General features: G+C 31.4%; 1 protein-coding gene across 1 annotated transcript in view; it reads right to left on the reverse strand.

Moving 5' to 3' along the window:
* The window catches only part of NCAM2 (neural cell adhesion molecule 2), a 445,018-nt gene that overhangs the window by 161,504 nt on the left and 260,984 nt on the right, over positions 1-22,530 (reverse strand). The window contains exons 2-5 of the mRNA XM_011358219.2: positions 16,137-16,211; positions 12,692-12,898; positions 10,590-10,733; positions 5,225-5,362 (exon numbers count right to left, since the gene is read on the reverse strand). Of these exons, the coding sequence (XP_011356521.1) occupies positions 5,225-5,362; positions 10,590-10,733; positions 12,692-12,898; positions 16,137-16,211 (564 nt within the window). The remainder of the gene's footprint in view (positions 1-5,224; positions 5,363-10,589; positions 10,734-12,691; positions 12,899-16,136; positions 16,212-22,530) is intronic.

A 22,530-nucleotide genomic window follows, 5' to 3' on the forward strand; every position in this document is an offset into this window, starting at 1 on the left:
CCAGTTGAGCAAATATATAATAATAATATAAAAAGTTACAATACTAAAAGTAAGGCAGCCACTGGAGGTTAATGAAATGCAAAGGAACGTTCAGGCACTTTGGAAAGCTTAACCTAAGATCCAATAAAGAGCATGTGTAAGCACATAAAGAAAAATATTTGAGAAATATCAAGAACACATCAACTTTTGCTAGATGAGGGAAACCAGATAATTGGAAATATAATATCAAGTCACGTGGCAAGATTTCTATCAAATTACCAACCAAAGGTACCTGTGAATTTATCTACATCCTCACCCATTTTTGACTCATTTCCTCCATGCTCAGCAAAAAAAATATCTTCCTTATGTTCAAGGTAAGTCTTCCTTGAAAACGTCCTGAATTCTGAGCACTTCCTCTACACCTTAATTCAAGTTTTTAATGCTTCCTGTTTAATAACTGATTCCAACCAGCTGAGCTAATAGGTGTCATGCCTTCAGTACTTTCATTCTTCGGTGAATGTCCATGTACATTCATTCTTCAAGTCATTACAGTCTGAAATTTAACCAGTAACTCAAATGATACTGTTTATCCTAATGTCTCTTTTAACCTCATAATTGCCAAATTCAGCAGATACATTTTGGCTCACACCTGATTGATCACTTCCACTTGCATTTACTACACTGGAAACCTAGACTCTATACTAGAAGTCTTCAAATTACCCTTGATTGCTCTTGCCTCTGTGGCACAAGTGTAACATGAAAGCTTTGCTTCAAATACTACCTGATTATATACCTTTCTCTTCATTTCTTTGTCTTTTGTCACAGGCCCTAATTCTCTCTTACTTGAACTCACTTCGTCTCCCCGCCTCCATCCTTGTCACGTCCATTGCTCTCTAGTTTCTCTGCTCTTTAATGTCTGCTCATCTTTGTCTCACAGAAGAAAGTCCATATTCTTCCGTGACCTGGCCCTACCTTGTTCCAGATGCATCTCGATCTAAGCCCTAAGCCAATGGACTAGCATCACTATCACTTCTTCCCCAAAGTATCATATTCCAGTAACAGTTAAGTTATTGGATCCCCTTTTACATCCTACACTCTTTGCTTTTAAAGAAGGTGTTCTGTCTGTCCCCTCTCTCTATTCAACAAAATAATACTTTTCATCAATAAATTTATCCTAGGTACCAAATAAGCCTTTTCTTGACATATATTAGGCACCCCTTCTTATTATAAAATAGTCTGTGAATATCTATAAAAATTGTACCTGTTATATGCTATTGTATCCAACTACCTTATAAAAAATAAGGGACTTTAGTAAAGTTGATTATTTTAAGTTATCGAGATAAAACTACAAGTGGCTTGAGGGAAATGATGCTGTTAGTATTCAAAGCATAACGCAGTGTGAAAAAATATAGCCAGGACTTCACAAAAACCTTTTGAATAAATATACAAATTAATTATAAATAATATTGAAACTACTGTTAAAAAATCTTTAGTTGAATTTCCAATATTTTGATAAAGTGATAAGAAAGAAATGATCATCAGAGGTAGAACGTGAGACTTTTAAGATGTCTAAGGCACGCTCAGGGTAGTGATTTCAGAGATATCCCTAAGTCAGAGAATGTTTAGATTGGTTAAGTAGGAAAAAGCAATTAGGACTGCATTTGTCTGCTTTTCCGTGAAAAGAAACGATTCTAAAGTCTCGGGGCTCAAACACATTGTGCTTTCTTCTTACTAATGTTACATGCCTCTACCTGCAGATTAACTGTGTCTGTCTTCATCATGGCGCCCAAGGTGAGAGAGAAGTTCCTATTTAGATCATGCTAGCTTCATGACAAAAGAAAATAGTAAGAGAAGGATGTGATTCTTTTCGAAGCTTGATTTCAGCCAGAGCAAGTCACATCATCAACTGGGTGGGAATACATATTCCTCCCACTGGAAGCACCACACTTTCATAGTGATGAGCAGTGATGTATAACCTCTTAAAGGGAGGCAAGATAAATATTTGTGAAAAACTAAAGACAGGCATTGAGAAGTATGAAAATCATAGAGTGTCAAAAATAAAAAAAATAAAAAAATAACTTTAACATTTAGTATCACTGGTACTGCAGAGGAACCTAGAAAGGATATCTCTCAATTATTTGTTCAAAAATTTGAGTATACATTGGAAGAAAGAAAATGTGAGGGAAAAGTTTGCAAAGTACAAAAAATGGAAGAAAGAGTGGAGCTTCTAGAGCCAGGATTCGGTTATGAAGCATTAAATATAAAGAAACAGTGAATTGGAGCATTTGGTAGGGACTTCGGTATACTTGAGGGAGAAGGAGATGAACAAAAGAGGTCCAGCATAAAGTCCAAATCAGTCAGGATAAAACTCATTTGCAATTAAGAGAGAGAGCTTGCAATGTAAGTTGGGAAAAAAGTGCATAGAATGAGTTAAATTATGTAACTTAAGAAAGATAATATGGATAATGATATTGTTTTTATTTTACTATTTTTGCAGCCTTAAACTTTTCATTGAAACATCTTAAAGAGGTTTTATAAGAAAGAAATAATAAGAGGATCCATTTAAAAAGAACTCAAGATTTAAAAGGAGCCAGTGATCAGGACAAGAATCAATAAGACTGGAGAGAACTGATTTTCTGGCTGAAATAAAGGCAACATGTGAGGAAAAGCACAGATGTCTGTGGGCATTAGTCAATGCATTCCCTTGGCAGGATCCGACTGCATCATCCAGAAGGGAATTAAATCAATGGTTGATTTTGTGAACACCTTTACTTTGAAGAAAAGAGATTCTAAGAATTCTAAGATACAAGATTGTGATTATAAAGGGAAAATGTGACTAATTAGAATGAGAGATAAAGCATTGTTCAAGTAAAGGAGGGAAGATTAGGATCTGTAGTTGACTCTATTACAGGAAAATGGGAAGTGAAAGGAGGATGATGTGCTTTTGGGAGGGTCAGAGTGTTGGAGACAGACGGGACATAACCTATATGATTGATCTGAGTGGCATAAAAGAACACATTCCTGGCTTTACTTCCTGTGAGCCCTGAAATAATAAATATAAACCTATAGAACTAAATATTCCAGTTTGAATGCAGACCATGACAGATTTGAATACTCAAACTTTGATAATTGAAAGCACTCATCCCTGGCTAATCCTTCCTTCAAAACAAATGTAATCATAAATATACAAACATAGGTAATCTAGTATGGAAACAGATTAGAAAATGTTTTAGAATTCATTAAAGTAGAAATTTTAATAGCAGAATGAATATAAATGGTTAACATGCCATGTCTGCCAGAAGACATTTCCTTTTTAATATCAGACTCAAATTAATGTTTTGGCGTGAAATATGCTCATAATTTTATGCATACATACATATATAACATAATAATAGTAAATATTTATATATCTTAAACTTATACTTTTTAAAGAAGTTTATATTGTTAACTAATTTTATAATCCTCATTTTTACAAGAGAATACTGAGCACAGCAATTTGTCTATGACAAAATACACTTATATATGCCACCTTAAATTCTTTTGAAAATAAAGCAAAGCAATGACTAATAATTAACAATAATTAAAGAATAATTAACAAACTAAATAGCTACTGTAAGTTAGCTTTATTATATGTAACAAAAAGAGAAAGAGATTAGAAGTACTTATAGATATAGATACAGATACACGCTCTATATTTAAACCTATCCTTCATGTGCTGAAATCTTCTTGTTATGTTGAAGATCAAAACCATCACTGACTGTGGTACTCTTAATAAATATAGAGTTTTATCTGACTCTACACACCCAAAATAGGCTCTAGGACACTAGATCACCTCTAAAGGCCTGGTCCTTTGGTCTCCCAATGACCATGTATAATTTCTACCAGCTTGCCTAGTTTCCATGTCTATACCATCTGGTCTATTCCATTGTATTAGTCATAAATCCAATTTAATTATAGACTTAGAGAAGGAGAGAAAAAATGGCAATGATTTGATATTTTCTTTCCCTTTTAGCATTGTAGTAAGGTTAAACTACCTTCATTCAAGAAAGGAAAGAACAAGTAACTCTTTTAGATCTATATGATATTCCTACTGTTCTCTAGTCTCTTCAAGAAACTAGAGAGATATCTCATGGGGAAAGAGAGGTAGGATATAAAAGAAGACAAATTTATTTTTTCCTGTCCTCTAACTCATAGGAAACCAGTGGCTAACTCTTTAATTCATACTTTATTGATTCTAAAAAGAACAAAATATATTCTGCTTATTGAATCCTGTGTTTGTAGATATTGCTTACTTGTTATTTTAAAGCGGAAGAAAAAATAAAAGTGCTTTTTTGTAGTATTACGACTAGTATTTCCATATGGTTGAAGCATTGGTTGCTCATTGCAGAATAGTAAAGGCAGGCAGGCTGGATCATAAAAAGCTTCCCATGTCATAAAAAGTGGTTTGATTTTGTCTTGAAGATAAAGAGAAACATTGAAAAATTTAAGGGTTGAAAGATTTAGTGGTTGGAATTGACCAAGAGTAGAGAAAACAATTTGTAGCAATTCAAGGGAGGAGAAAAACAAAATCTAAACAAACAAAAAACCATTTGGAAAAGGCAGTGCTCTTATGGAAGGCATGATGACAGGGAAGAGAGTACATTCGAGAGATGTTAAATATATTAGTCATGATTTGATAACAGATTAGATTACAAAATGGAGACAAGAAAGATAACATTAATATGTCTGCTGGTCTCAGAGAATGTCACATTAATGCAGGCAGGGAATACGGCAGGAGAAACCAAGTTTGTATGAAGGGATGCCATCATGATGACAGAAACTTGGTTATTAATGTCTATTAATATTGAAAGTGTAACCTTATAGATTAAATTATTAGAGAAAACCTGCCAACATTCTCAAATAGATTAGTTTAAACAACAAGTATTTCATGTAATACAAAAACAAAATCAAGTATAAGACTTTACTATGTTTCTTGGAATTCTTTCAACAACCACAAAATCAGCAAAGGCAACTATTCCCTCATAGATGCTTTGAGAAAAGGGGATGAACATGTTAAATAAGTCATGGCTCCTGCCCTTGAAGCTATAATTCAGTGTAACAGACACTATCATAGAGGTGGGGAGAGTTCCTCCAGGCATAGAAGTTTATGGGGAATTCTTAAGTGCTGAGCTTACATGGTTGCCTTTTTAATAAACATATTGTTAAAATGAAACAATAAAATATGTATAAATTATTCTCCGCTTACCATTAACAATAATGATGATATCACGGAAGTCAATTTCTCCCCGAGCCTCCACTCTTCCCTCACATCTGTATATACCTTCATCACTTTTATTGATGTTGAGAATCTGCAGATTATTGTTGGCTAACATAGCGAACCGATCTGGAAAGTAAGCAAAGGGGAAAAATTATATCAGTAACTGAAGGCAGAGTCCAGTGTGCTCTAAATTGCTAAGAGTTAAAATACAGCTCTTGTCTGATACTATCAAACATTTCATCAACAAACAAATTCAAATTTGAAAGTAAAATGTAATTTCATGACTTGAATTTTTCCACTTCACACTGCCTTGTTACACCTTTTCTTTTCTTTTTTTTTTTTTTTTCCTGAAAGACATTCAAGATTTTATTTCCACATAAAATGGTTAGGTTATTATTTTCCCTTTGGTACTTTGAATGCAGAAATGATACACGAAAGAACAATGTGGGAGATTAGATATTGCAGACATGAAAACCTTTTTACTGCAAATACTGTATGTGGCAACTTGGATATGGAAAAGGAATAGAAAATAAATTGAATATCTTTCCTCACATATTAATTAGTAAACTAATAATTTTGCATACCTTGAGGAGGCAGCTAAATGATACGATAATATTCGAGTGACATAGAAGACATATAAAATGGTCATATCTCAAATTTACTTGAAGGATTTTTTTTTCCAAATGCAAGATAATCCATTTTAGGAATGAACAGATTAGACTTCATTAATTTTATTTCAAGATTCCATTTTACGTGCAGTTTGTGCACATGCATACATATAAAAATAAGCTGTTACAGAGCATCCATTAACTGATTGCTTAAAATAATCTGGCTAGTCTAAGCAGCATCTCAGCCTGACAGTATTTTCCATAATATCTGGCTTTAGTTTTTAATCATCACGATTTCATTGCAGTATTATTAAGACCTTTTCTTTTCTTACCAAGTAAAGAATGTTCTGACATCTAGTCCTACTTTGAAACATGTTATAAAAGCAATCATCTCAATTTCATTAGTTAATGTATCCACAGATATCATCTAACATCATCTATTTCTTGGTACTATATTTGAGATAGTTCGGTGAATAAAAAGAGACATGACCTTGACATTCCTTGGGCCTTATGGTAAAGTAGAAATACCGTTAATTTAAGGTGTCCAACTCTGGGATATTTCCTGTTATGTCATTAAAGTTTACCTTCTGGGCATGTTCCAATGGTGACTGCTCTTTTCCTATATGCTGGCTTGATAGAGAGGTTATGGCAAATACAGAAGCCACATGAGACAAAGGTGGAGCCTCCTTCAGCCTGAATCGCTGAATGGACATGTGGGGTAGAAACCTCCCTCTACTCCTGCTGCCAATTGGACTTTGCATAAGTGAGAAATAAACCGCAATTTGGGATTCAATTCAGATTTGGGGTTCCTTTTCCATAGCAATTCTTTAGTACATGGGAGAAGTTTAGGATAGAAATACAAATAAGAGAGTGATCAGACTACAGGAGGTCACTGAAAAAGGTAATCAAGAAATACTTAATAGAGAAAGGGAATGTGTAGATTCAGAGGCTTCCTCAGAGAGTAAATATTGATTATAGAGCTACCAACACAAGATTTTCAGGCCAGAAGGTATAAAGTTAACCATAGTGTTTATTTCTTTTTCAGGTTGACCTTAAGAAGAAAGACAACAAATGTTTACACAGATGTTTTCCCCTGAAATAATGGACAGAAAGAAAGAGAACCTGTGAGAAAATTGAAAGTACAACTCACAATAAGTCCTGGAACAACCCAGAACTCCTAAAAGTTCATCATATATCAAAATCAATTTAAAGACTCCCGAGTCATGCACATGGCTGGGTGTCAGAATAAGGAGCATTATACATTAAAAAGTTCAAATGTAGAGATCATTGTAATACTGTATTTTCTAACTTACTAACCTATATGTCATCCTTTAACTACAATGTTCTTTAATAGTTATAGTTTATTTAAGAAAAAGGAAAACATTATTTTAATCAGGAAGATAATGCTTTATATAAACAAAATTATAATCTACATAATAACTATTTTTGATGGGAATAAATCAGTGTTTCTTCTAAGTGCAAAATTTTATTTCAAATGGCCATTTCAATAAATCATTTCTATTGTCTGAGAGAAAACTTAGAACATTAGGAAAACAGTAATTACCTGCTAAATCTCAACACATACCATTACATACATTTAAGTACATAGAATTTTTTCATACAGTAAACTACATAAAATTGCATGTCTTATTATATATATGTGTGTAGTCTATGAAATGATGTTAGAAAACAATCAAATCAAAGTACATCATTAACATGTGTTTGAGAAAGACATTTGAAGAAAGCACTACTTCAATCAATCATACATAACTATGGATATTAAAACTATTTAACTATGGGAGATTATCTATTTCTCTCAACTATACAGACATCAAAATTTTCACTACTGATGTAAGAAAAATAAATGAAATCAGAATATACAATAAGGTATCTGCTTTATGCTTCTTTAAGCAGATAATTTTCTAAGTCCTCCTGAAAAGTCCCCACCATGCTTTGCCTGGCTATGCCCTTTTCGTATTTAAAGGTAACATTTGTCTTTAGCAGGTGACTTGCACACACCCACCTTACTGGTTTAGGTGTTATTCCTTTTCACCCTCTATTACTGCACTTTTCTTATCATAGACCTAAACATACCTTGTTTTCACTGATTTATCTTTTCGTCTTTTCCACTAGAATAGATAATTAGTATTTTGAAGGCAAGGAACTTGTTTATCTTGTTTACCATGAATAACCACCATCTAGCATACAGGATGGCATATATTAGGTGTTCAATAACTGTTGAATAAATTTTATACTGGAAGCAGAGTACATAAAAGTTTTATCAAATTATGTGATTTTATCCATAGTTTCTGATGCAGATAGTGTACTTCATTAGGCAAAGATCAAGACATTTAAGAGGTTTCAGAGATAATTTTCAAACTGGTTGAGGTTGGATGGGCACCTGCAAAAGCATATCCTTCCATTAGGGTGACACTAAAAGTCAGGATATTCAACTTCATAACAAAATGTTACCTTTGGTTCCTAAATGTTTGGATTCTTTGGTATATGAATCTCCTTCCAACAAACAACATGGAAAATCTTCAGTTCAAATACTTTGTTGGAATTTTAATTCTGAATACCTGCCACACAGCTGCTACCAAAAGCATGGGTAATAAGATGGAAATTCCCAAGCCTTTATTATTTTATCTGGAGCCTAGAAACTTTATTCTGATACCACACTAAGGCTTTAGAAAGTTACCTGGACACAGTACATTATTCTACATCCCCACATTCATCCTCTTCATAGTTATGAGCCTAATCTTCTTCCAGTAGCTTTAATAAAGAGACCATATATGAAATAATCAGATGACGACTATTATTTCTTCTAAATTCATTATGAACAGATTATTGGATAATGATCTTTGTGGCAAGTTCCTCCAATATTAAAGGTTAAAAAAGTGGTCTTTCCTAACAATTCGTCTGCATCCTTTATATTCCAGAGTAAAAAAAAAAAAAAAGAAAGAAAGAAAAGAAAAAGAAAAAAAAGTCCTTTTTCATTTAAAAAAATTTTGCCTACTATGCAACTGTGTTACATGTGATATTTAGTCTAATCATTTCCTCCACATTGGATTTTCTGAGTTTAGATATAATCTGAATGTATCTAATTTTGGTAAAACTGATTCCCAAGATTTAAAATCTCAATGAGAAAAGATATATAGCCAAATATTTTATTCATTCATTTAACAAATACTTATCAAATGCCTAATGTCTTATTTAAAACTTGCAACCATTTTTTTAAATGAACATAATAACCCATTGCTTAGCAATGAAGGATCTGAATTAAATACAGTTAGAAAAGTTGTTCAAAGCTTTAGGGTCAAGGAAAGGAGTAAAGCCATTATGGAATTTCAGCTTCATGTCATACCACCTTAGGATACTAAGGAAAATGTGTTAGCTGTAGCAGAGGCATCAATCCTCCATCACCACTACACTTGACCATCAATCTTTGCTTTGAGGCTTTTGTTCTATGCATCTTTTAAAAAATATAATTTATTTCAAATCCTTCTTTTTATTAAGGTTTACAAGAAACCAGATGTACATTTGAAGCCTAAAATTAGGCAAACTGAAAATGTTTAGACATTGTCATTTAACTGCCATAAAAGAACTGCCTTTTCTTTATTATTGTGAGGCAAAAAGCTGAAAATATATCACACAATTTATTCAGCCAATTTGTTTTTAAAGGCTAAAGCATTTATCCTAAAATAAAGTAAGAGAAAATTATTATTTCTCACTAACTTACAATATAAGAAAAGAGTTTTAGTCAATAACTGACAAACATAGAGAATGCCAAGTTCAAGAAATTCTCTTTAAAATAAAAAATGACTATTAAATATGATTATGATATGTTTTTTGTATATATTCAAAAGTAGATATTGTGCTTTTTCTCCTTTATGCTCTAAAAGTTTCACCTCTTAGAAACACAAAACAGAATCATCGAAGATGGAAAGTATTTAAAAAGATTCAATTATTTTGTACCTCTCTGTGATACAGGTGCATTGAAAAATATTCTCAATTGAAAATGCTCCCAATGCACAACGGTAAAGCAGCATAATGCAAGCAAATTATGCTTTCAATATCAGATGTCAAATTATTCTGTAATTTTCGCTCCATCTGAATCAAAATCATAAAGACAATTCAAGTGAATGTACTTCTCTTCCTATTATCCATATGCATCTTACCATAATATTTAGAACGCTTACGTGTCTTTGAAAGAACAGTGCCAGAATAATAAACAGGGTTCATATAGATATTATTTGTAGTTTACATATAGTGAGCCCATGGAATCATGTTTGAATTATAACATGTAGAATTTGAATGCATTGGGATTGATTTCTTAATTTACTTAGCATCCTTGTACTATTGGTATGTAATTTTTTCTTGGAATAGAGCAGGGGCCAGCAACCTTTTTCAGTAAATCTCCAGATGCTAACTATTGTAGATTTTGTAAGCCAAACCATCTGTGTCACAGTTGCTCGACCCTTCCCCTATAGTAGCCATAAATAATATGTAACAATAGGGCCTGTCTGTATTCTCATAACACCTTACGAAAATAGCAAAGGTGCTAAATTTGGCCTGAGGCCCATAGTTTGCCAACCTCTAATTTACAGATTTAAGGTTCTTAAAATAGTTGTTTGACACTTAGGGTCAAAATTTCTAATTTCCATATTTGGTCAGGTAGATTCAGTCTTTTAAAAAGTTGCAATACTATTAGAACATATAACTTAGGGAGTTACCAAAATACTAACTGTCGGAAATTGCGGTGACTTCCTCATTATGGTACAACCAGCTGACGACAGGTGCAGGTGAACTGCTAACTCGGCAAACCACTTCTGCATCCTCTCCTTGTTTGAATTCTTGAGGTGATACCACTTCTCTGAAAGTGAGTTTTTCTATATCAAGAAAGTAGAACAAAGCATAAAAGTATTATTGCTTATTTCTCCCAACAACAAATTCTATGTTGATTGATGCTATTAATAAAATAATTAGTTAAATTTAGGTCCTTTAAAAACTGAAACCAGATAATTTAATTATTTTACCCAATAGCTCCCCATCTCACAATCCCATACTAGGTCCTATGTAAACTGGAGTCTGCCCCACAATGCTGATTCCAGTTTCCCCTATCTCTTCCTAGTCTCTGTGCTCTAGACAAACAGTCCCTTTTGCAATTCCTTGAACACTCCATGTTTGTTCTCACCTCTCAGCATTTACACTCTCAAATTTCTTAAGATTTCTGCTTGGCCTCTGCAGATGAAATAGCCATCTCCCTTCCCACTTCAACTCTCCTTCTCTACTCACTTAATTTCTTTTCTACAGAATTCTATAGCATATATAGTTAGCATCTATGTATTTTTTTAAGCTTACTAATTGTTTGTCTGTTTTTGCTCACTAAAACATACACAACAAATGGCCAGTGACATTTTCTGTTTTAGTCACTACTGAGTCTCCAGAATTTAAAATATTGTCTGTCATGTAGTAGATACTCAGTGTGATAGATACTCAATAAATGTGTCCAGTGAATGAATGAACATGGATATTTATGCTTGATTAGAAATTTTCAGAAGAGTAATTCATTGTTCTTGCCAAGAAAAGAAGTGTTTATTTACCTACACAAATAAAACAACAGAAATTGTCCTTGACATCATTTAAAGTAATGAAAAATCTTTCAAATACTATGTCTATGAAATGACTGTTAATAATAATAATTATTATTATGATTATTGCTATTTGTGAAATAGGTTCAATAGGAGACACATAGATAGGAAAAATATCATTCCTTGAGAAGCTTAGAAGCTAAGTGGAGGAGAGGAGGCAGAGCCAAATCAGGCAAAAAAAGAAAAAGAGAGAGCAACAATGTGTCAATAAATCGTCCTGGTTTTCAAAGAGGAAGTCATGCTATGAGAAAATGCTTTGCTTTTTTCAAAATCGTATTTATAGATTAATAAAAAACAAAGCTATTAGGAAGAGATGCCTTATAAACTAGTTTTCTAAAAAAAATTGTTTTCACTAGTATAAATGCTAACGACCACATATTTAATCATAAGGCATAGTTCTAAGCACATTATGCAATATTAATAACTAATGCTGTCCTCAAAAAAACTAAGTATGAGATAAGTACTATTATTATACCCATTTTATAGATGAAGAAACAGAAGACAGAAAGGTTAGGCAATTGCTCAAGACCACAAAAGGAAGTGATAGAGCCTGTTTTAAACTCAACACGTCAACAGTGCTCCCAAACAGGTTAATGATCCCTAAATGTAAGCATAGTGAAGGAATGTAGGAAATAATCGATCTTAAATTGTAAAATGAAGAGTCAGTGTGGAAACACTTGCTAATAAATGCCTGGTAGTGAAGGATCTGGCTAGATCTTATTCTCCAGTAGATAAGTTTTCAGCTTTTTCTCAGTCTACTCCTGTTCACTCACCTTTCCCCAATTTTCATTCTTCACTGGTCGCTGCTATCACTATGTAATTTCATTTGTTCTAATGATGATCTTTTATTTCAGAGTGAAATAGTACTCCATAAATTTCATACCACTAAATGAAACTACTGTTCTATATTTGCCCAGTAGATTCTTAATGGCCTGAGAAAATTAAAACATTTCCATCTATATTATTTAACCAACATAATTGACTCCATCTCTATGTTTATGGTCAATTATTACCCATTATTTATTGTATTATAGAGATGCACAATGACAAATACAAGTAAGGTGATATCTATAAAAGTCTTAGAACATTGCCTAGCACATAGTTCTTAAGAGTGTTAGTGTTTTATTAAATGCATTTATTTTGTTCAAAATTTTACATGACTACAATTTCAATCAACTAATAAATATATGACTTACGGTAGATTTCCAAAACAACTGTAGCTTCTTGTGTCTGTCCTTTGGCGTCTGTTGCTTGGCAACGATATATCCCTGCATCTTCTATATTTGCATTATAGATGGTTAAACGTGACCTGACGCCTTCCTTTTGCACCACTACCCTCTGTGTTGAAATTATTTTCTCTCCTTGAGGATTATACCAGTCTATACTCTCAGGTTCACCAATTGCTGCAAAGAGTCATGAAAAAAAAAAAAGTGGTTGAAAATATGTCTCAAGCATTTGTTTTCACATTAGAATTTAATATCTAACAAATTTTAACAATTTAGAAAAAAACGTAATAGGAAAAGAATGGACATCGAAAAGTCTTACAAATTTGAGAGTAAACACAGATGTTAGAATATATATGTCCATCCTTATTTATCAAATGTTGAGAATTCATGCCCATTTGAGTAAGCAAAACCCAAAAGTTCCACAGGAAACATCTGCTACGATATTTAAGCTATGATAGTTGAATCTTTATCATACTGATCTATAGATTGTTACTACACTAAGTTATGAAACTGCCTTGGCCAATGAGTCAGACATAAGTTATACGTGATAGATATATCTGAAAAGAAAAAAAGATTACTAACATGATTTCTTTCACTTGTTCGATTCTCTGTGCTAGGGCCAAGTGATAGAACTTTTCTTCCCTGATAAAGCAGAGCTCATAAAAATGTACATCTTATCAAGAATGAATTTTGGTTTCTGATAATACTAAATTTTGAATTAATGGCCCAAGTTGTTATATTTGTACAGATCAAGCCAACAACTATTTTTAATATGAAGACCTAATCTCTTTTCCCAACTGAAATGTGTACTTTCATCATTTTAATCTAAAACTGTTAACTATTTAATCATATGATAATTAGAATGCATTGAAATGATACTTATACTGCTAGGCAATTACAACCAAATCATTACAGGGTAAACATATATTTAAGTTTTCCAATTCAGAATCTAGGTTATTATCCTCTTCTTAAAAGCTGAAGCTTCCTGTGTTTGCTTTTAGTCACCAAAAGGATGTATTTCACCTAATTACTTGAGAGATAATTTGTGGAAGCAGCGTACACTATTAACTCAAATGTATCGGGGGAAAATGCATAAAGTTAACTAACATCTGCAGGACCTCTTTGAAGAAAATTGTTCCTTCTTATTTTTTCCCCAAGAAATGGATTTAGAAACAAATTAGTATCCTTTCCATATCAAATTAGACATGCTTGAGCAAAAAGCATGAAAGAAAGTTTAGTTAAATCTTAAATGGATCTCAGTTATGTTATCTTCAGTTTTTCTGAATAGAACCATAGTGCCATAGTGGTTATAGAATAACTCATTTAGGTAAGGTATGTTTTTTTAAGTTCCCCCTACACAGAGAAGTCACAAAAAATAATTTAAATGGGCATCTCATTAAATTTGAACAATACAACATCTCATTTTATAGAGTAAATTATAACAGTCTGTAAAATATTTCAGATATTTTTATTCTTAATAATATATAAAATTCAATTATTATGGGAAGTTTATTCTGGATTTTGAAGAGTGAGCATCATTCTCTTTTTTTTCTGGTATCTCTACTAAGTAACAATTTCCAATAAAACTTTCTGTGTTATTTTATTGAGAAGACTGGACTACTGACAAATTAATAAATACCATTTAACTTTGTTTTCTTGAAAATGTAGCATAAAAATTCCCTTGTTATATATGATGCACTCTTATTTAGCTGAGGGTTGACTATCTTCTGACTTCCCTAAATTTAAGACATATTTATTATTGAGTTTTAGGTGTCTGTGCTTTAGAGTGCAAGAAAACTTTAGAGTCATCAAGAGTCACTATTGTAGTAGAAAAAATTTCTGATTTGTATGGGTTTCCCACAACTTTATATTTAGATTCTTGTTTTACTACTATATTTAACATAAATAAGGGCACTTCCATAATAACAGCACAGCTTTTGGTTATACATCTTTATATAAAAAGAAAAAATGTTTAATTACTTTGCCTTATTATTATTAAGAGCATAACTCGGTACCATTAAATAATGTTAATTTATATTTTTAAATTATGTCTTAATTTGACCTTATGTAATACATAGAGGCAATTAAATTATATAATTTAAATTATCATGATATGCAGATCCAAGAAAATAATACATTTGCATTTTATTTTCAAAATTAATTTTTAAACTATTTCATTATTCTGTGATTATGTGATACAATTGTGCATTTGCATATATAAAATATAAATGATGTTTAGAAAAAAATTGACCTACATTCTTATGACAAAGCTCTTCTGGCATAATAATGTTGAACTAATTTCTCTCTTGCTGTTTGCTTTTTGTCAATATACATTAAAAAATGTATCAACAGACCTATCATCAACAGACCTATCAATTCAGACATTTATGGCCATTATTAACTTTTCATAAGATGTGATATAACATAACGCCACATACTATAGCTAGTATATATAGTTGTAAGATATTATAGTATACAGTCTACATACTATGAATATGATTTATGAATGTTATTGTGACTGTTTCTATTTTTATTAATTTTAATGATAATAAATAAGCCATGCCATTCTCAAGACAACTTTTATAATGCATTTGATGTCAGAAATACCTATTTAAATCCAGTTTTAAATTGCTTAAGTATAAATATAAATAGAAACAATTTTTTAAAACTATAAAAAGCAATTTTGACACCGAATATTTTTTAAAACTTTATGTATGAGGGTTTGTATGAATTAAATAAATACGATGAAGATAAAAAGAAGTAGAATGTGTTCATTCGTGAGTTCTCCAGTATATTAAATTAGAATTTGACACTTAAGTATTTACCTGTCTTCTGAAAAAATTCTGCATGTGGGTGATTAAATATGATTGAGGTCCATTAAATTTCCCATAGACATTATGATATGATACTATTGATTAACAGTCACAAAAATCTGGCAATTTTTCCTGATTAAATAACTATTTTTAAAAATAATATTTCATAGGGATGGATATGATTTGCTTTGTCTTAAAAATTTCAGCAGTTGTAACTACAGTATGGTGTAACATATAATTTATTCATTGTATATTTACAAAAATGATCTAGTTATCATATTTATATTCATTCTAATATTAATATTTAGACAGAAATATTTGAATTGACTTGTTATTGTGCATACATTATATTTAATATTAAGTTACTTTCCAAATAAATGAGCTAGTCTGACAGCAAAATTAATAACTTAAAATGAATATAAATAAAATTCATATTGTTTAATACACAAAATATAGTTATTAACACTTCCAATCATTATAAACACAATGACATAAAATTTTATTTTTAGAGAACTGAGTTTTTCACTACATAAATTTTGCCATTACATCAAATGATTAAAGCATAAAACAAGTTATTTGAGAATATTTGTAGAAATACTTACCTGTACATGTGAAGAATTTAGATTCACCCACACTAAGCTCTACTTTGCTAAGTGAAATTGTCACTTGAAGAAGAGCTGAAAAGAAATATTTGAGTAATGATTAATTATTTAAACTTAAATTCTCAGACTTTATTATATGACCTACAAATGATACTCCTCATTTTTAAATTACCCATAAAGAGAAATAGTTTTGTAACATATGATATAAAAATAAAATGTCTGTTACATTTTATTATGTACTTCACAACCAGACCAAACACAGGACTTATTCAATCTAATATTTGGAAATGTATTTGTCAAGTAAGTGAGCAAATTTGATAGTCCGACAGCTGTTTCAGATTTACATGTTAGGTTTATATATGCTACCATATTGAGCAATAACTGAAGAAAACATTTGCCCAAAATTTGGAACTTTGTTTGAAAGAATAAATCTTAAACTGTTATTACAACAATGAAAAATATAAATTAACTACATTTTGACTATCTGCTAAAATATTTCCATGAAAGGAGGCAAACACAGGGAAGAGAGGGAATATTGCATAGAGAAAGGTAAATAAATGATCAGTGATTCTCACAAGATAAATAAGTTAAGCCATCAGAACAATGGCAATAAAACAGAGATATTCAATAAGATGGTTCTCAAATTTAAAATAAAACAGCTGGATATTTTAGAATTTTAGAAGATAATTAAAACTGTTTTAACACAAATTGAAAGATTTTTTATTTCTAATAGTATGATGGACACGACAGTGTGACTACTTTCTAAAACTTTGTCTCATGGCCCTTTGCTTCCAGAAATGTATACCTGAGCTTTCAGCAAAGTAATGGAGCTGCAAGGAAAAAATCAGGGAAAAATCTGAGAAATGGAGTACAAGTTGACACCGGAAATTTGTAGGTCATATTAACAAAAAGGTGGACAGATTGTACAGAGATAAAACCCAAATTTGTCTAGAAAAGGGGGTGCTATAGAACACCAGGTAACATTAGATCAAAATAAAATTCATCCTTAGTATAAAAAGGATAAGAATAAAAGCTCACTGGAAAATAGGTGATGACCAAGAGTGTTGTCTCTGCTGGCCTGCGTAAGGGGAAAATGTTCCCCTTTAAATAGATTAACCACATTTCTGGCATATCTCAGGTTTGGGGTTTTAACTATAAACATGTGATCTTTGGAAAGCCCCAAGCTGAGAAATTCAACTACAAAGCAGTGTCACATGTAGAGCTCAGAGCTAAGTGACAGAAGCAAACATAAATCCTCTCCAGAAGAATGACATTCATCAGCCCAGACTGCCCAAGATTTTTAAAAATGAAGCTCTCTTTAACCTAAATTCACATTCTGATATTATAAAATGCATGATAAAATAATGTACTGTGAGCGAGAGTCAGATGAAAAAAAACAATAGGAAAAGTAGACCACTAAATTTCGAAAAGTATAATTAGGCTAGGAACACGACATATGTTTACAATGTTTAAAGAAATAAAATGTGGAACCAAACGCAGGAGAAAGGAAGCAAATATTTATCAAAAAATACTTGTCAAACATGTTTACACTCTTTAAAATATGTGTCCTTGTATTCTCATCGTCAATTAATAAATTCCTTCTTTTACAGGAAACCTGTCTGGGAAACAGGCTGGGCTGCATTACTTTCTCCTTTCCTCTTTGTCGTGGGTCTCATTTTGATTCATAATGCCTTAATACTCAGTGCTTGGCACATTATAGAGGCTCAACAAGTGTTCAAGTAAGCCTAATATTTCAGAGATAAACAAGTTAAGAAAAGCACAGAAATTAGAAAGAACAGGAAGACAACCAGTAGAACCAAGAAACAAGAGAGTACTTAAAAACTATAAACAATGACAATTCCAGTGAGAATTCACAGAAGAGGACATTTCCTTTTAAGAGGTAACTAATACCCTTGGTGAATTTAGTGTATGTCTAATGGCATCAGCAGAGGCAAATTGCAGAAGTTAAGCAATTTGAGATTGCCCTTATAAGAAGCTTGAATCTAAAGAGGTGGACGCAGTTTGGGGGATCCACAATTCTGAGCATGCGGTTAGAGATTTTATAATTTGATGAAGGTTTGGGTATACCTATGTGTAGAAGGGAAGGAGGCAGGAAATAGGTAGTATGGCTGAAAGAAAAAGGGGAATTGTGATTCTGTTACTCTTTCTCTTTTCTTTCCTTCCTTTACTTTCTCCTTTAAGACAATATCCCATTTCACCACACCGATTACTTTTTCTCTTTGGATGTTCAGATTCCAAAAATCTAATCCTACAATTCCCAACTCTCAGCTTCCATTCAGTTGGACAGCATTAATTTCAAAGTTTCTATGTACAAAATGAACTCACTCCCATTTCACCAAAAAATGTTCATATTTCATTTTTGGTCACCATCAATCAATTTTCAAGAATTGGAGATATAATCTCTGAAATATCACAGAATACTTACATACAAGAATGTATGCATTCTTATTTCTAACACTCTTTCCCTAATAGATGAACTCATCAATTTTAATGTAAGGTATTTATTTTAATATGAGATAGTGATATATCAGATTCTAAATTTCTTTTTTTCTGATTTTATTTCTTCTTTCTCTTTTCCCATAGAAGTATTTCCCAGGTTGCCATACGCATACATTTGTAAAACTTTAACTTCACCTGCCTACTCAAAAGTATTCAGAGTGGATTTGCTGTATCTGATTAATTGATTATTATACAAATTTTACTTGAAAGAAAACTTACCTTCCCAAGTTTATTTCCAATTATTCCTTCCCAATACTTCTACAGCTATAGACAATGAATTAGTTCTGCCCCTTCTCCACTGACTCACACTTTCCCACCATTTTGCATTTGCTCAAACTATTTCCTCTGCTTTAATTTTCTTTTCTCACATCTCCACATGGCTGGCTGCATTCTATCTTCAAAGAAAAACTAAAGTCTCAATAACTTTGCAAAACATTCTTTAATAGCCCTATCTATGGTATCAACGAATATTTTTGATCAGGAGGCATTTTCACTAAATAAATGAAACTTGTCAATAATTATATTTAGTTCTTTACATTATTTAAATGTAAATTCCCAGAAGTGAAAGCTTATCACCTTGCTGTTGTTTCTCCTAAACTGATAATATATGAATATATGGCAGAATAACGTACAGACTCTCACCAAAGAGCTTATTGTACAGAACAAAGATAGTATTAACAATGTAAATTTTTGGAATGACTTCATTGCCTTAAATTGAATTTAAGTATATCAGATAGTTTGGGAAATGTCTGCCAATTATTACTTAAATAATTCTCACCTTTGACCTTTGGCATATTTTGCTTTTTTAAGGAAGAGTTTATAGAAAAGACAGACCTTGAAAGATACAGTCACTTTAAGTTAATTACAAGTCTGTATAATTTTTGCACTGATTTTCTGATGGGTGTAATGAATAACTTATGTTCATTGTAACAAAATAAAATTGAGCTTAAAATTAGTTAATTTATATCAAAATACTTGGTTAATTTTCATTTAGTATAAACTATCAGTTCACTCATAAATCAAGACCACATTTTTAATGGACATTTTGATGACAGTGCTATAATTTAGGTATTAAAAGTATATAAAGAAAACACATAATTCTCTAGTCTAACACACTTACCAAAGGCTCTAATTGATCTCTACAGCTACATTAAAATATATGCATGTTAGGAAAAATATGGAGAACTAAAATTTAAGAGCAAGTGTTAATCATTGCTTTAGTTATTTAACATTCAGAATTTCTTGTGACCACACTTGACCCATGGCCACCTCCAACAGACTCATCTTGGACTCAAATGTCAAAAGAAAATAATTTCCTAAGGCCAAAAGTTGTGTTCAGAGAAAACTGGACAGAAATGATATATTTAATATCTATTCAGTTAATATATCCATCATTTCTGGTGTTTCAATTTAGGCACAAAGAAATGAAACTAGATAGTGATATAGTTTTTTTCATTTAAAAAAAACTATATTAAGCATTTCAAATTAAAACTTCTGTTTAGGATTGGGGTTTGAAAAATATCAGTAGCATTCACAAATACTGAAAAATCTAATTTTGATGTTTTACTCTTCTTATGTATTTAGAATAGATATAATGATTTTGAAGAAAACTATAAAGGATATAATGCTACATAGATTCACTTCACATAAGGGGCATTATCTATTAAATAATGGTATTACTTATAAATCAGTCAATTGATTATATTTTTGTATTAGAGTTGTGGTTGGATAGTCAAAAATACCAGTATCTTCATGAGATTTTTACTTAAGGTAAAAAAAAAAAAAAAGTTTTTAATTCAGACTGCAAAGTAGAGCCATGATAATTATATGTTCTCTGTGAACTAGTCTCAAAGAAATGCATGTAATATCAATCTTAAAAGTAGGCATAGGTAAATCAATTTTTTAACCAAAATCAGTATTTATTGACTATATTCATTTTGAAAATTACTCTTTTAAATGCTATGGTGTATAAAAGTAATAAGCCATAGTTCTTATATGAAGGGATTTACAATTTATTTGTAAAGATGAATGATAAAACAAGATAATGTATATCAATTATAGCTATTATGAGTTTTACAATCAAGAAGTCTATATAGAGAGAAATAAAACTTAAATAAAAAAGGTCTGGTAGGTATTATAATAAAGAGACAGAAAGAGGACATTCCAGGTCTGGTAGGGCAAAGATGTTCAAGGAGCATTCAAGGAATAATGAGTAGATCAATATAGATGAGGTTGGTCTCATGTAGAATATTAGCAATATATTATTATTGAAGGAATAGTTATCTGGGATGGCTGGTGGCAAATAATATGAAAAGGTAGGAATATACGTAACAAAAAATAAAAAATAGGATTTGTCTCTATTCTCAATTAGAACATTAGTGATAAAGAGAAAAGTAAAAGATGTTAAGCTTTTCTACTTGGGTGAAACAAGGGTTATCAAGGTGAAAAAGTATTTCATAAAAAGAGCAAATAGAGGGGGAAATATGAAGTAGTAATTTATTTCATAAATGAAAATTATTTTCAAAATAGAACATAGGCAACATATTAACAAAGGTAACTGCTATCATAACAAAGCTTAAATTAATATGTATAATTTAAGTAAGCATGCAGATCAAATAGCAGATATTCGAAAGGGACTTTCTTAACTTACGGGAATATAATTACAATGAAGCCACTGGCATTTTTAAATTCAGTCAGGAGACTAAGAGCCCTTTGCAATTTGATACAACATTTAACAGCAGCATTTCAAGTGGCCAGTTTATTATCTGCGGAGATTCAAAAACTGACAACTTAATCATTCTACTGCGTGCCTGACAGAAGGCAGAGTTGTATTCACTTAAAATTCCAACAGACATACAGAGACAACTTAGGCACTGATTTTTCTTGGTACAATGACTTCCAACACTTTTTAAGCAGGCTCTTATTTTCCCTTGGCCTCCATATCAAGGGACTTAAGAGAACTAAGGAATTTACATCATTATTATAGAAACTTTCGAGTGTTACTCATAGGTCTTTATAAATTACTGATAATACAAAATTACTGATTCTATAAAAATGACTTTCATTTTTAATATAAATGAATTTATACTAAATTTAGTAAGTGACTTTCATTTTTTTCATTGAAAATATATTTTAAAATTATATTTTCTTTGACAGAATTATGCACATAATTATTCACATTTTTATTACTGAATTTTCATGTCTGTGTATTACAATGGCCTAAGTGGGTTATTAGGTTTTGAAAATTGCCACAATATTCAAGAAAATTCAGAACTTTTGGATCATTTAAATCTGAAATACTCTACCAGCAAACATTTTAGGAAATTTGATGGCTGCGAACATTTTATGAAAATTGTTTTTTTAAGAAATTGTTTCAGCTAAGTTTACCAAGAAGACAAAGTTGAAACTTCTTAGTGTAATTTCTCTCCACTTCCATGATTTTTATATTTATCCTCAAATTTTTTCAATCTTCTCACCCCAAGTTAGGGAAATAAATGTGTCAGTTGCTAGTCACCTGATTCCTTTTAAGAACTACTAGTCTGCCTCATTAATGCTTCTCTTTCTATATGCCCATTCTTGTCAAGCTATAGACACTGTATAATCACATTCTTTCTAAAAAATAAAGAAATGAAATCAATGAAAAAGAAAACAAAATAACCAATTAATATAAAAAGAAAAATTGTTCTCTTGCTTATTTCTCAAATTACCATGGTGTATTCTACTTGTCTTCATTACATATTTTCCAAAAAAAAAAAGAAAGAAAAATTCTCCAAATCCCTAGTCACTATTTATTCTGTATATTATGATTACTTCTGTCTTCTCCATTCAATGCATGTTTGTTTTTTCCTATGGTCAATCACAAGCTTTTAATTTT

The sequence above is a fragment of the Pteropus vampyrus genome, unplaced genomic scaffold (assembly GCF_000151845.1).
Source record: "Pteropus vampyrus isolate Shadow unplaced genomic scaffold, Pvam_2.0 Scaffold38, whole genome shotgun sequence".
Classification (NCBI taxonomy): domain Eukaryota; kingdom Metazoa; phylum Chordata; class Mammalia; order Chiroptera; family Pteropodidae; genus Pteropus; species Pteropus vampyrus.